This window comes from Choloepus didactylus, chromosome 17 (genome assembly GCF_015220235.1).
Source record: "Choloepus didactylus isolate mChoDid1 chromosome 17, mChoDid1.pri, whole genome shotgun sequence".
In the NCBI taxonomy this organism is placed as follows: Eukaryota; Metazoa; Chordata; class Mammalia; order Pilosa; family Megalonychidae; genus Choloepus; species Choloepus didactylus.
The window spans coordinates 4,345,790-4,359,883 of NC_051323.1; the positions used below are offsets into that span (position 1 = coordinate 4,345,790).

At 44.8% G+C, this 14,094-nt stretch overlaps 1 protein-coding gene across 1 annotated transcript; it reads right to left on the minus strand.

Annotated features, from left to right (window-relative positions):
* Positions 1-8,783: 8,783 nt before the first annotated feature.
* Positions 8,784-12,792, minus strand: TEX37 (testis expressed 37). The gene is given in 4 exon segments (XM_037806430.1): positions 8,784-9,180; positions 9,182-9,204; positions 11,516-11,608; positions 12,766-12,792. Coding segments are annotated over 4 exon segments (540 nt in total).
* Positions 12,793-14,094: the final 1,302 nt, after the last annotated feature.

A 14,094-nucleotide genomic window follows, 5' to 3' on the forward strand; every position in this document is an offset into this window, starting at 1 on the left:
TTCCATGCAGAAACTGATTGCTATGTAAGCAACATTAAAAAAATTATAGTTTCCAGGTTTTATGTCATACTGAGAGAAACTTCCCTTTCCTCTATTATTTCTTAATGTTTGGAAATTAACAGACACTTTCTGGCATGTTGCTCATCCAAAACCATTCTTGAGATATTTCAGTAGGTGCATAATCTGACCTTCCCTTTCCCCTCACTCCTGCCCGGATATAAATTCATCTCCAGCAGAGATTCACTGCTGGCTGCTCCCAGCCTCTGAGAACCCTGCGTCACCTTCCACAGCTTCTCAAAGTGTGGACCCCAGAGCACCACAACCCCAGTGAACTAGATAAGAATGTGGATTCCTGGAGTTAGCTCCAGACCTCCTGAACCCACAGTCCCCCGGTGCACCTGGGGCCTGGGCATCTGACCAAGTACTCTGGTCACAGCTGCCCTTTGCCGTCACCCTGGGCCCCTTCTCAGAGCTGGTGAGGGCGGGGCACCCAGGCTTATCTGGAAGAGGCAGTTGCTCCCAAAACCTGGGGTCTGAGCGCGCACTCAGCCCCTTTCTCCTGCGCCCAGTTGGCGTTACTTATCCCCTCTGTGAAATGGGGTAAGAATTCCTCTGTCACAGAGACGAAATGAGAATTAGAGGAGATACCATCTGCGGTTGTGTTTTGTAAACGCTGAAGGAATATACACATGTAAGGGCTGTCAGCGATGCTTGCAAGCCCAAGGCCCTGTTTCTGCAGGATCCTCCCCAGGCCGCGGAATGACAAAGGACCCCACCCAGGGGTGACATAATGGTGGGGGTGGGGCACGGTGCTGGGGAGAGATGAAGCTATCAGCAAGTGCAGCAAAACGAGTGTCAGTCCTCTTTTATACAGAAAGGAGCATTCTGTTAGCCTTTGAAGAAATTTTTTGAAAGTGAATTCACACACACTCTAAATCAGTACCTGGTTTGGTGGGTGTCATTATCTTCTTTTGCAGATGGAGAAAATTAAAGGTCAAAGGTGAGATTTCATGGAAAGCAGAAGCCAAGCCATCACCTGTGTGACAGTTGGCCAAATCACTGAGCCCTGGGTTCCCTGACTCTAAAACAGGAGTGAGAGTCATGTTAATTCAGTAGAAGCAGTGGGTGTTTAGTAAGATAAGCGTGTGCTGCCCCTGACTCAGGCTGGCCCACTGTGCTGGTACATGGGTGCACCTCCCTTCAGTGTCTGCTCCAGATTCCAAGCTCTCATTGCCTGACCCGGGCATCTTGGGGCTGTAAAGAATGCAGAAGGGATGAAGCCAGATGGAGCTAGCTGCTGGGATCTACAGAGATTACATGCTCTGCCCCAGCAGTCAACTGGGCGAGGAGCTAGCGGTCTTGTTCTGTAGACCGAAGCAGGAGTGTCCTGGCTCTATGGGTTAAATTCACAATTACTGGGCCAGGCCAGAGGCTGGGCCTAGGAGGGCCCTGGGGGAAGATGGAGACACTGCCCCAGCCTCAGTTTGGAGTTCCCACACACATACCTGCTCTCTTTCCAAAGACTCCTCCACTTAGTCGGGAGTATGATTAAATGGGTCAAGTTTGGGGCCATCCCTGGGAATGTCTGGCCAGGTACCCGCAAGCTTCCCTTGCTGAAGGTCAGCTGCAACCCTGCCTGGAGCTCGCTGCTGCTGGAGGCAAGAGCCTGCAGAGCAGCTACAGAAACTCCTGGAGGTCTGAGTCTGGGTGGGCTCTCTCCAGGACCACCTCACCCCCCACCCCACCCATACCCACACCTTGGAAAGCCCTTCCTCCCTCTCGCCTCCATTCGTTCCTTCCAAGTTTATGGAGCACCTGCCAAATGCCAGGTTCTGGGGACACAAAGATCAATGAAACTCTTAAATAAAACAGTCATAATTCTAAATTTTTTTTGGAAATAGAAACAAAAATAAGAATTATCTAACAGTTATTGAGTACCATCTACCTACCAGGCTCTGTGCTATGTGTACACTCATGTTCTCCCGAGAGACACAGGGGTGAAGGGATTTGGGAACTCACAGGAAGAGCCAACTGTTAGGAAGCTCTCAACACAGGCTTCTCCGAGGAGGCAGCATTTCGGCTGGGGGAGAGCAGAAGAATTTCATAGCGTGCACGGAGAAGCCGCAACAGGGGCTGGGTTGGGAGTAGGAGTTGGGGAGTTAATGCTTAAATTGTACAGAATTTCTATTGGGTTGATTGTAAAAGTTTGGAAATGGATGGTGGTGATGGTGGCACAACATTGTGAATGTAATTAGCTGTGCTGAATTATGTATGTGAATGTCGTTAAAAGGGGACATTTTAGGTCATATACATGTTACTAGACTAAAACTTAAAAGAAAAAACAAAGGACTGTGCAATACAATAAATCCTATTGTAAATGATGGACTGTAGTTAATAGTACAATTATTAAAATGTACTTTCATGAATTATAACAACTGTACCTTACTAACGCAAGGTGTTAATAATAGGGTGGTATGTGGAAAGTCTGTTTTATATATTTTGTGCATGATATTTCTGTAAACCTGCAACTTCTTTAATCAAAAAAATCATTAATAAAAATGTAGGTTTAATCAGGAAAAAAATAGTAGCTGCAAATACATTGCACGGAGGCGGAGAAACACTGAATTTGCTCTCAAGGATGGTACGTGTGGAGGAGAGGGTTGGTGCCACATGTGAACGGATGCCATGCAGGGAGATTATATGGGGTCTGCGTCTAAGGAGATTCTTCTGAGGTGGTGTGGGGGGCTGCAGGAGGCATTCCTGGATGTCCAGAGGGGAAGTCCTCTGCAGTGGGGTCGGAATGGAGGACCAAATCCAAAAAAGATTTCGGAGGACAGAGCCCATTTCATCAGCGTCCCTGTGGGAAGCACCCCAGATGCAGTGTGTCTGGGTCTCGACTTACCATCCTCTCTGGAGACTGATCCCGCCCTGAGGACCTGGGTCATAGCTGGCCTTGCTCTGTCCACTCCCAGGGCACTAGAATGCTGACCACAGTGGCACCCAGACACGTCTCTGTATCTTTTTCCATCTGAAGCACCTCAACTTCTGCTCAGCCTTTTTTGGGGGAGGTTGGGGTCACAAACCCTAAGACTGTGATGAAGGCTGTGGAGGCTCTTCCCAGAAAATGGATGCGAGAATCTGGGATTTGTGGAGCTCTGAATACCTCAGATGAAGAATGACTGAAGGAGAGCTCCAGATCTGGCTCATCTTCTTGGTTAACCAACAAAACTGTTGAAGTAAGGTTTTTCCATCATCTATTCAGAATAAAAATGACAGGCAAGGTTTAAAAAATGACTGAAACAGATAAATCTGGGATCCAAATTCTGGCTTTGCCGTGGGTGAACTTGGGAGTTACTTAACCTCTATGACCCTCTGTTTCTTCATCTACATATGATGAAATGAAATAATGTGATGTGTGTAGCGCAGAGCCTGACCCATAAGTGATCAAAAAGAGTAGCTATTGTTATTAACCTTTTCACCTCGGCTAAAGCGTTTTGTAGAAATAACTACATGTTAAACCTGTCAGCTGATCCACGTGACCCACCACTGAGAAAACAGTAACAGGCATTGAGAAGCAGTGAACTTTCCTTCACAGACACCCTAGAAGGCACTAGGGATAAAACAAATTCACCAAACCTTGTAACAGGATGGGGAAAGAGCCCAGGCTAGCAAACCAAGTTTTTCTTTTTCCCTCCCTCCCTTCCTTCCTCCCTTCCTTCTTTCTTTCTTTCATTTCTTTCCTCTCTCTCTAATGAGAATAACAGGGATGTCAAGGTTTCTATAAATTAGACACTCATAAATGGCTTGTGGTAGTCCAAAATATTACATCTTTTCTTTTTTATCTTCTTTCCTTTCCTTCCTTCCTACTTTTCTACCCCCTCCTCCCTTCTTTCTTTCCTTCCTTCCTGCTTTTAATGTTTTATTATGGAAATGTTCAAACATACACAAAAGGAGAGAGAATAAGATAATGAACTTCCAAGCACCCATTACCCAGCTTCAACTTTTTTTTTGTCACTGATACTATTTCATCTATTCCCCTCCCCTAACCAACACTCTTTACCAGAGCATTTTTTTTTTTTTTTTAGTTTTGAACTAATTTTGAATGTACAGGAAAGTGGCAAAAACAATACATAGAACTCCAAAATGCCCCCTCACCCAGATACCCAGATTTACTATTTTTTGGCATTATGTGACATTTATCATATCATTGTGTCTTTATCTATCTACATATCCATCCATTGCTCTAAACATTTGAGAGTAGGTTGCTTACATCATGTTCCTCTAACACTTGACACTTCCAGGTACGTTTCCTAAGAAGCAAGACATGCACTGTAAAACCACCTTAAGTACCACCATCAGGATCAAGATATTTAACGTTGATATAAAGTGTATAGTTCATATTCCAGTTTTTTCAGTTGTGCCATAATGTCTTTTTTTTTGTTTTGCTTTCCGGATTGGAAGATTTTTATTTTTTTTTTTATTTTAGTAACACATATACAACCTAAAAATGTCTCCCCTTTAACCCCATTCTGATATGTAATTCAGTGGTGTTAATAATATTCACCATGTTGTGCTACCATCACCATCAACCACTACAAAAATGTTTCCATCACCCCCAACAGAAATTTTGTACCAATTAAGCTCTAATTCCCCCTCCCCAGCCCCTGGTAACTTGTATTCTAGTTTCTGACTCTAAAACTTTGCTTATTCTTATTATTTTGGATCAGTGAGATCATACACAATTTGTCCTTTTGTGTCTGGCTTATTTTGCTCAACACGATGTCTTCAAGTTTCATCCATATTGTTGCATGTATCAGAACTTGGTTCCTTTTCATGGGTGCATAATAGTCCATTATATGTATATACCACATTTTGCTTTTCCTTTCATTTGTTGACTGATACTTGGGTATCACTAGAGCATTTACAAGTAAATTCCGGACATCTCTCCTGTAAATATTTCACAGTAAAGTATCTCTAACAGGTAGGACTTAAAAAATAAACCAAATGCCATTTTTACACCTAACAAAATTAGTAATCATTCCTAAACATTAAAAGTACACCTGCTTAGAAAGTGATTTGGTAATACAGATTAGGAGCCTGTTCATACACTTTGACTCAATAACTTCACTTCTGGTTCTCTACCTAATTACTGGAAAAGTTTATGCTATAGATCTATTTAAAAGAGAAAATATATAATTGGAAACAACCCGAATGTCTAACAAGAGTAAATTATAGTCTGACCATGCAATAACATTTCTAAAGTTTTAAAGTTGAGTGGCTATGTTTATAGTTAATGCAGCTAAAATCAAGCAGGGTTTAAAATTGCATATTCAGTTGAGAACTTTGTAAATATGCCCATGAACGTTCCCCTGAGCACTGACCATATCTCAGGCACTCTGTGAACAGCCTTTACTCCATAAGATAGGAATGATTACTAATGCCTCTTACAGATGAGGAAATTGACATTCAGAGAGCTTAAATGACTTTTTAGTAGAGAAAAATTTAGTCATGGGTGGAACCCCAGTTTTTTCTGACTTCATAGTCCAAGATTTTAACCACTCTCCTGCCAGGTATCAAAATTTTAACAGGAGTTGTCACTGACTGAGTAGTGGGATTATGGGTAGCTTCTTTTCCTTCTTTACACCTTTCTTCACTTTACAACATTGTGTACTGTAGTTATTAATTTTGTATTACAAAAAAGAAAAAAAAAAGTCCATATAACATATTTAAAATTTCTGAATGGCCAAAAAAAATTACCGAAAAATAAAAAGAGGGTATATCTGGATCATAAAACAGACAAAGGGTTAACATCCCCAAAATGGAAAGAGCTCCTACAGATTAATGAGAAAAAAGACTACACAACTCAAGAGAAACAGACATGACTAGGAAACCCAATGGGTACTGATTTAAGAAAGAGCCTAAACTTCACTAGTAGCCAAGTAATTGCAAATTTAAACCATGAGGAGATACCACTTTCCATCTGTGCTGGTTTGAAGCTGTTATGTACCCCAGAAAGGGGCATATTCTTTTAATCCGTTCCTGTGGGTGCAGATCTGTTGTGGGTGGGAACTTTTGATAAGGTTTTTCAACTGAGAGGTGACCCACCCAATTCAAGGGTCTTAATCCTTTGCTGGAGTCCTTTATGAGGTTAAAAGATGGAAAAAGCTTAGAGAGAGACACCCAGAGATGTTTGGAGAGAGCTTAGAGAAAAAGCCCCCAGAGAGAGCTGATAGGGAAAAGCTCTGGAGATGCTAGGAGAGGACCCACAGAAGCTGAAAGAGCCACTGAAGCCTGAACCTGAAAGCAACGAAACCTGGGAGGAAGGACAAGCAGACGCTGGCCATGTGCAGGTGACAGAGGTGCCCCAGATGCCTCAGCCTTCCTTCAGAAAAGGTAGTATCCCATCGATGCCTTAATTGGGGCATTTTCATGGCCTTAGAACTGTAAATTTGTAAACTAATAAATCCCCATTGTAAGAGCCAACCCATTTCTGGTATGCTACATTTTGGCAACTTCAGCAAACTGAAACACCATCCATCAAATTGGCAAAAATTTTTAAAAATTGATAATATCCATGTGGTGATGAAAGACTGGGAAAGAGGCACAGCCATCCACTGCTGGTGGGCTGGAGATCGTTCCCACCCTTAGGGACGAATTCTGGTCCTATCCATTAACACTAAACATACACGTTGGACTCGGCAGCCTACTTGTAAGAGTCTGTCTTGCAGAAATGAAAGCACCAATAGGTAAAGATATATGCTCTTGGATAGCTACTGCAACATTATTTGTAGGGGAGAGTCTTGGAAAAGCATGACTATCCACCAGTAAAGAAATAGTTGAATAAATCAAGATGTATCAACTCAATGGAATACCAGACAAACACTGAAATGATTAAATCTATAAGTAATGACATGTGATGGTCATGATATACCATTTGGGGGGGGTGAAGATGTATTGTGTATACTCTTGCTACTCATGTATGGTTGAGTCCAGCAGCCGTAGTGTCTCCTGGGAGTTTGTTGGAAATACAAAATCTTGCCCTCACCCCAGACCTACTGAGACCCAGAATTTGCATTTTAACAAGCTTCCCCAGGGGAAGCACTGGTGTGACCCCAAAGGGAAAGTCTCCTGTATTGTGGCAAAGATGGCTAGTCATCCACCAAAGTTTATTTTCTCCATCTAAACTAATAAACCCCTAGTATTTAGTTGGGCATGTGGCCACCCAGAATAAAGATCACATTTCCCAGCTTAGCTTGCAGTTTTCTGTGGCCATGTGGCTAAGCTCTGGGCAAGGGAATATGACTGGACAACAAAAAGAGCATTTCTGCTTTGTGCCCTGTTCTAGTTTGCTAATGCTGCTGGAATGCAAAACACCAGAAATGGATTGGCTTTTATAAAAGGGGTTTATTTGGGTACACAGTTACAGTCTTAAGGCCATAAAGTGTCCAAGGTAACACATCAGCAATCAGGTACCTTCACTGGAGGATGGCCAATGGTGTCCAGAAAACCTCTATTAGCTGGGAAGGCACGTGGCTGGCGTCTGCTCCCAAGTTCTGGCTGCAAAATGGCTTTCTCCCAGGATGTTCCTCTCTAGGCTGCAGTTCCTCAAAAATGTCACTCTTAGTTGCACTTGGGGTATTTGTCCTCTCTTAGCTTCTCTGGAGCAAGAGTCTGCTTTCAACAGCCGTCTTCAAAATGTCTTTCATCTGCAGCTCCTGTGCTTTCTTCAAAGTGTCCCTCTTGGCTGTAGCTCCTCTTCAAAACATCACTCACAGCTGCACTGAATTCCTTCTGCTTGTCAGCCCATTTATTTGGCTCCACTGATCAAGGCCCACACTGAATGGGTGGGGCCATGCCTCCATGGAAATTATCTCATCAGAATTATCACCTATAGTTGGGTGGGGTGTATTTCCATGGAAACACCCAAAGGATTCCAATCCAATCAGTACTAAAATGTCTGCCCCACAAGATTGCATCAAAGGATATGGCTTTTTCTGGGGGACATAATACATTCAAACCAGCACATGCCCCTAAAAGGGAATGTGCCTGTGTTCCCTGGTTGTTTCTGCTTTCTGCAGACTGAGAAATTTCAACTTAATCAGCCACATTGGACCCTGAGATGGAAGCCAGAGCAAAGATGCCCTACCCTCCTCGACTGCCTCTGTCTGAACTGTTGTGAGAGAGATACCTAGTATGCAGTTCAAGCCACTGTGTTTTTGGTTCTCTTTGTTACAACAGCTTAGCCTATTTCTTAACTGACTCATATATATATATATACATATTCACTTACATATGCTCCAATGAACAAGTAGAAAAGTATGAATTGATACCCTCCTAACCGTTACCACTGATTGTAGTAAGGAGTGGGAATGGGGGATAAATTAAGACAGGAGTGTTAGGAATATTAAGGGGAATAGTTATCAAATGACACTACAAGTTTTACAGTCACCCTGAACATCCAGAGGACTGCAGGAAACATGATTTTTTCCCCACGTTGTAAGTGAATGCCTGAAACAGTAGGAATCTTTACATCAGGACTCTTAATCATAATGCCACATTAAACAAATTTCAGTCCTCCATTCACACCATTTTTCCCTCCCTCCCTCCTCCTCTCCTTCCCTTCACACCTCCCTCTGCAGAGGGGACGCTGTGCCCCAGAGCCGACCAGGTAGAACATGAACAGTCTTTCCAGTGCTTTATTTTCAGCTCCCCTGTCATACTCAAAGGGCAGAGGTGCGGGTGTGGAATTTCCACAGTGCCCTTGGGAGGGGCGTTCACCCTTCCTACTGGTAATACGGCATCAAGGGTCCCCACCGGTTCAAGATGGGGACCTTGACCCTAAGGTGACGAGGGCAGGAGCAGCCGGGCAGCAGAAAGTAGCCCTTGCCCTCCTCTGTCGCAGGCTGGCGCTCAGGCTCCAGGAGGCACGGGGAGTCAGCACTCTGGTAAACGCAGTTGGGGTCCCCCTGGGCCAGGGAGAGGGTGCGGGAAGCTGGGTACGCGGACGGGCAGGTGCTGGTGAACTGGCCGCTGTCCTCCACTGAGGCCTCGTGGTACTGGGGTGGGAAGAAGCCAGGCCGCCCCAGGTCTCCGGCGGTCATGCAGGGTCTTCTGAAGACAGGATATCCGTCTGCGAGCGTGGGGTTGGGTCTGGGGATGGGCCTGTAAAACTTTGGCTCAGAGCTGAGCGTCGAGCTTCACCTGCTGTGGAACCAAATGACACGTGAATGGAGGGCTGAGAGAGGTGAAAGACAGTGTAGCTCCTTTTGGAAGTATCCAAGGCAGAGCACACTTTTTTTTTTTTAATTTTTTTAATTTAGTATTTGAATGGTAATGCATGTAGCATGGGGAACTATTGAAATAATACAGAAGGATTTATGGGAAAATAAGTCTTTGCACTCTTCCCCTCCCTCAATTTCCATTCTCCAGAAGTAACCACTACTAGTAGTATTTTCTAGAAATATTTTACATACATATATAAACATATATGTGTAGATTCCCCTTTGTTGGCACACAGATAATACATACTCGGCCAGTTTGGATATATTATGCCCCCCAGAAAAGTCATGTTCCTTAATGCAATCTTGTGGGGGCAGACATTAATCTTTTTGATTAGGGTGTGACTTTTTAATTAGGTTGTTTTCATGGGGATGTGACTCACCCAACCGTGAGGGAGGCATTTTGATTAAATTATTTCCATGGAGGTGTGGCCCTGCCCATTCAGGGTGGGTCTTGATTAGTTCACTGGACTACTTAAGAGAGCTCAAGAGCTGACACAGGCACTCACGCTTGGAGATGCTTGGAGATGCAGACAGAGGGATGTTTGGAGAGTCTAAGCTAAGAGATGAAGCCAACAGTTTTCCCTAGAGAAGCTAAGAGAGGACCCCCAGACGCTTAGAGAGAAACGCCCTGGGAGAACAAGCAAGGATACACAGGAGCTGAGAGAGAGAAGCTAAGAGGGACAGAAGCCCAGAGACATTCTGGAGAAAGCCACTTTGAAACCAGAACCTAGGAGAAAAGGACCAGCAGATGCCAGCCACATGTATTCCCAGCTGACAGAGGTGTTCCAGACACCATCGGCCCTTCTTCAGTGACGGTATCATCCTGTAGATGCCATACTCTGGACTATGGCCTTAGAACTGTAACTTTGTAACCTAATAAATATAAAAGACAATCCATTTCTGGTATTTTACATAACAGCAGCATTAGCAAACCAGAATACATACCATAATTCTATTCTGCACTTTGTTTCCATTAAATAATGTATATTAGAAATTGTTCCATCTTTGTATAGATCTTCTTATTTTTAGCAGGAATACCTCAGGACAGGAAAGAATTTCTTAAACAAACTTTAAAAGAACAAACAATAAAGGAAAAGACTGATGAATCAGACTATTTTAAAAGTAAAAATTTCTATTTGCCAAAAGACAGAGTGAAAAGAAAAAAACACAAACTGGACAAATGAAAGACGTCCAGAATATTTCAAGAACTCCTATAAATTAATAAGAAAAGGACAGGCAACCCAATAGAAGACTGGACAAAAGACATGAACAGGCATTTCACAGAATAACAGATCTCCATATGCAAATGAAAAGATGCCCAATCTCATTAACAATGGGTGAAACGAAAATTATGACCACCTGGAGATATTATTTCACATCCATCAAATTGGCAAAAATTAAAATGCTTGACAATACCGAGCGATGGCAGGATTGCAGAGACAGAAGTGGCATCTACTGCTGGTGATAATGCGCATGGGCACGACCGCTTTGGGAAACAGCGATGCCACTGAATCCCTATGGAAAAAAATCCCACTCCCTAGGGTGGATGAACTCTTACATTTTAGGATGAGCCTCATGATTGCAGTGGCATTTGGGGGAAAATTGTAAATAACCCAAATGTTCATCAACAGGGGAAGGAATCAAATCATTGAGGCATGCATAATACTATACAGCAGAAAAATGACAAATATGCCACGATGTTCAGCAAAACATGAAAGTCTCACAGGAGTACAGATAGTATGATCCCATTTATTATAGAGTTCAAAAGGAGGCAAAACCAAACAATTTATTTAAAGGGATACATATGTATAGGGTAAAACTATAAAGAAAAGCAAAAGTCAAGTTAGTGGCCAACTCTGGAGATGGTGCTGGGAGAGGGTGGAGGGTTAGAGTCAGGGTTAGGGAGAGGCACACAAGGAGCCCTAAGGCATTGTTACTGTACTGTCTTTTTAAGCTGGCTGATGATGGGTGCATTGGTGTTTGTTTTATCAATATTATTTATAATGTAAGTATATATTATTTATAATCTTTTCTATACAAGACATTTTTGATGTACCTTTCAAAATACACACATACAAAAGTCCTCTAAGTCAGGTCTCATGGCATTGGAAGTTGTTCTAAATATACTTCCCCACCCCACCCCCAATATCCACACTCAAAATAAAAAAGAAATAAACCTGATGGATCATTTCAGTGGACGACCAAACAGATGGGAAGGTGAGTGGCTCTCTTACCTCTTTTGGTGTGATTTCAGAGTATTTGTGCTCCCCATAGGGTTTATAGTCGACCATGTAGGAGCTTTGGTATATGTCTAAATCCACAGGAGCCTGGGGGGAAAAGGGAGAATGCAAAGCAGAGATCCCATCTGGCCATTCAGTCGCCTTGCATCCTCTGTAGGATTAAGTCTAACTTTTGTGCCTGGCATTCTGGGGATTTATGATCCAGTCTCCTTTCATCTTTATTGTCCCCTTCCCCTTGGCTTCCTCCATGCCCTCCATTCTCCAGTCACACTTCTTTCCACTCATCACGCGGGCCAGGCATGTGCTCTCATCTCCTGCTTGAAATGCTAGTTGCATTCCTCACTGACCAACAAACTCCTATGTATCCTACAAGACCCAAATTAAAATATGCCACTTAACCCACAACATCCTTCCCACCCTTTTGTTCTCCACCTCTGAAAAATTAAACTTTCTCTTCAGTGCTTTCAGAGCACACTGTACATTCCCCCACAACACTTATCCTGGGGTACCATCATTGATTTAGTGAGGCTGTAGATCAGGATCACATCTCAGGCATAGCTGAAGCTCTAATGCCCACCTCCGTACCTGGCCTAATATATGCATGCTGAATAAGGGAACCCCAGAAAATTGCAAACACTTAGCCCTCCTCAGCCTGCTGTAAAAGTCCACCATTTGAGAATGATGACAAGAGGGAACCCAAAAGAGTTTGGCACCCCCACCATGGCCGCTAGCTGGGGGTGCCTTGGGGGGCGTACCCCAGAAAAACATGTTCTTAAATCTAAGCCATTCCTGTGGCTGTGAATGCATTGTAAGTAGGACCTTTTGATGAGGCTACTTCAGTTAAGGTGTGACCCACCTCAATCAGGATGGGTCTTAATCCTATAACCGAGTCAAAGAGTGAAATTCAGACAGAGAGAGAGAAAGCCACAGAAGCAAGAAGCTGAAAGCAAGGAGACCCAGAAGAGAATGGAAAGACCAGGAGAGGCTGCCATATGCATTGCCTCGGGACAAATTAAGGACCAAGGATCGCTGGCAGCCAGCTCCCGAACGCCAGTCTTCAGGGAGAAAGCATCGCCTTGATGATGCCTTGATGTGGACTTTCTTTTAGCCTCAAAACTGAAAGCGAATAAATTCCCATTGTTTAACCTGACCCATTGCATGGTATTTGCTTTGAGCAGCCTAGGAAACTAAAATAATGCCTAACCCTGAGATGATCACAGGGGAAAAATGTCTACAACACTCACCTGTCTGGGGTACACCACACCTGCCATTGCAGAGGACCTAGACAGGAAAGTAGATTAACACTGCTTTTGCCACTGACAGGGAGAATAGCCATGAACCCAGAATGCTGCCAGCCAAGCACGGCTGCCCCACTCTGCTCAGCCATTCTCCCCACCCCCTCTGAGCCCCCAGTTTGGAATCACGCAGTCATCTGAGGGGTGCTGGCGAAAGACGGGGGCCTTGGGTCTCGGGAGCTGGAGCAAGGTTCAGCAGGAATTAGGGCTACTTAGAACATCAGATTTGCCTCTCAAGTGATAGCAGGCCAGTGGTGTTCTTGCAAATGTTCAACAACCTGCTTTGGGGGCATAGGAAGGAACCCCTGGTTTATAGCGCTTGTGAATTTCTATGGAGCAGATGCTCTCAACCTTGGCCCACAGAATGGGCTCCCACGAGCCCCTGAACCAGGGCTCTGAACTGCCTGGGAGACCCTGATTTAGAAGCACAAAACTTTTCTGGTGGGTGCTGGGGCATCCAGTGCAGGGAAAAGTGTGAGGCTCTCATTCCCCCATTGGAGAAAACCAGTTTGTGGGTCCAGCCCTGGCCCTCATCCCCAGCCCTGAGGTCCCAGGGGGGCCCCTCCACCCAGGCACCTGTGAGCTGCCTGGGCTGTTGCCTCTTCTAACCCACCTTGTGTGCACAGATCCCCAGATTCCTGGTCTCCTTCCAGGACCCCTGCCCTGAGCCCCATCCAGTTCACTAGGGTGGTTCCAGACCTCAATCAGACCCCCGTGTCCCTCCTCTTTGGGGACGGGCCACTCCTCTCCCTGGTTGGGGACCCTACCCTTCCTTCTGCCCAAGGACGATGATGCTTCTGCCCTGCCAAGTCCAGGTGCTCCTGCAGTGTGGGGGTCCTGCTGCCTCTCCACACACACCTGTCTGAGTGAGCACTGACCTGCATGTGTGGGTCACAGGCCGGGGTCATTGTGATGTGGGGGGCAGCCAGCACCTCCACAGAGCCAGGCTGCCCACCTGTTAGTTTCCCTGTCCCTGGCTCACTGTCTCCTAAACAGCGAGCTGCTGGTGTCCCTGGATGCATGAACTGTGGCAGCTTTGGAAGGTGCCACAAGGCACCAATATGCCAGAAAATCAGCCCATTTCCAGGAGAAACAGGTAAACAGAATCTTGTGAGGATTATGAAACCAGATTGTGTGACTGAAGCCACCTCCTGCTGTACCCACTCCTTGCCTGTGTTGCGTGAAGGGCTGGTTTGTCTCCCCTCCTCCACTGGTCCACAGTCCACCCTCTCTGAGGGCTCCCTCCTCCAGGCAGCCATCCTTGATCTCTCACTAGAC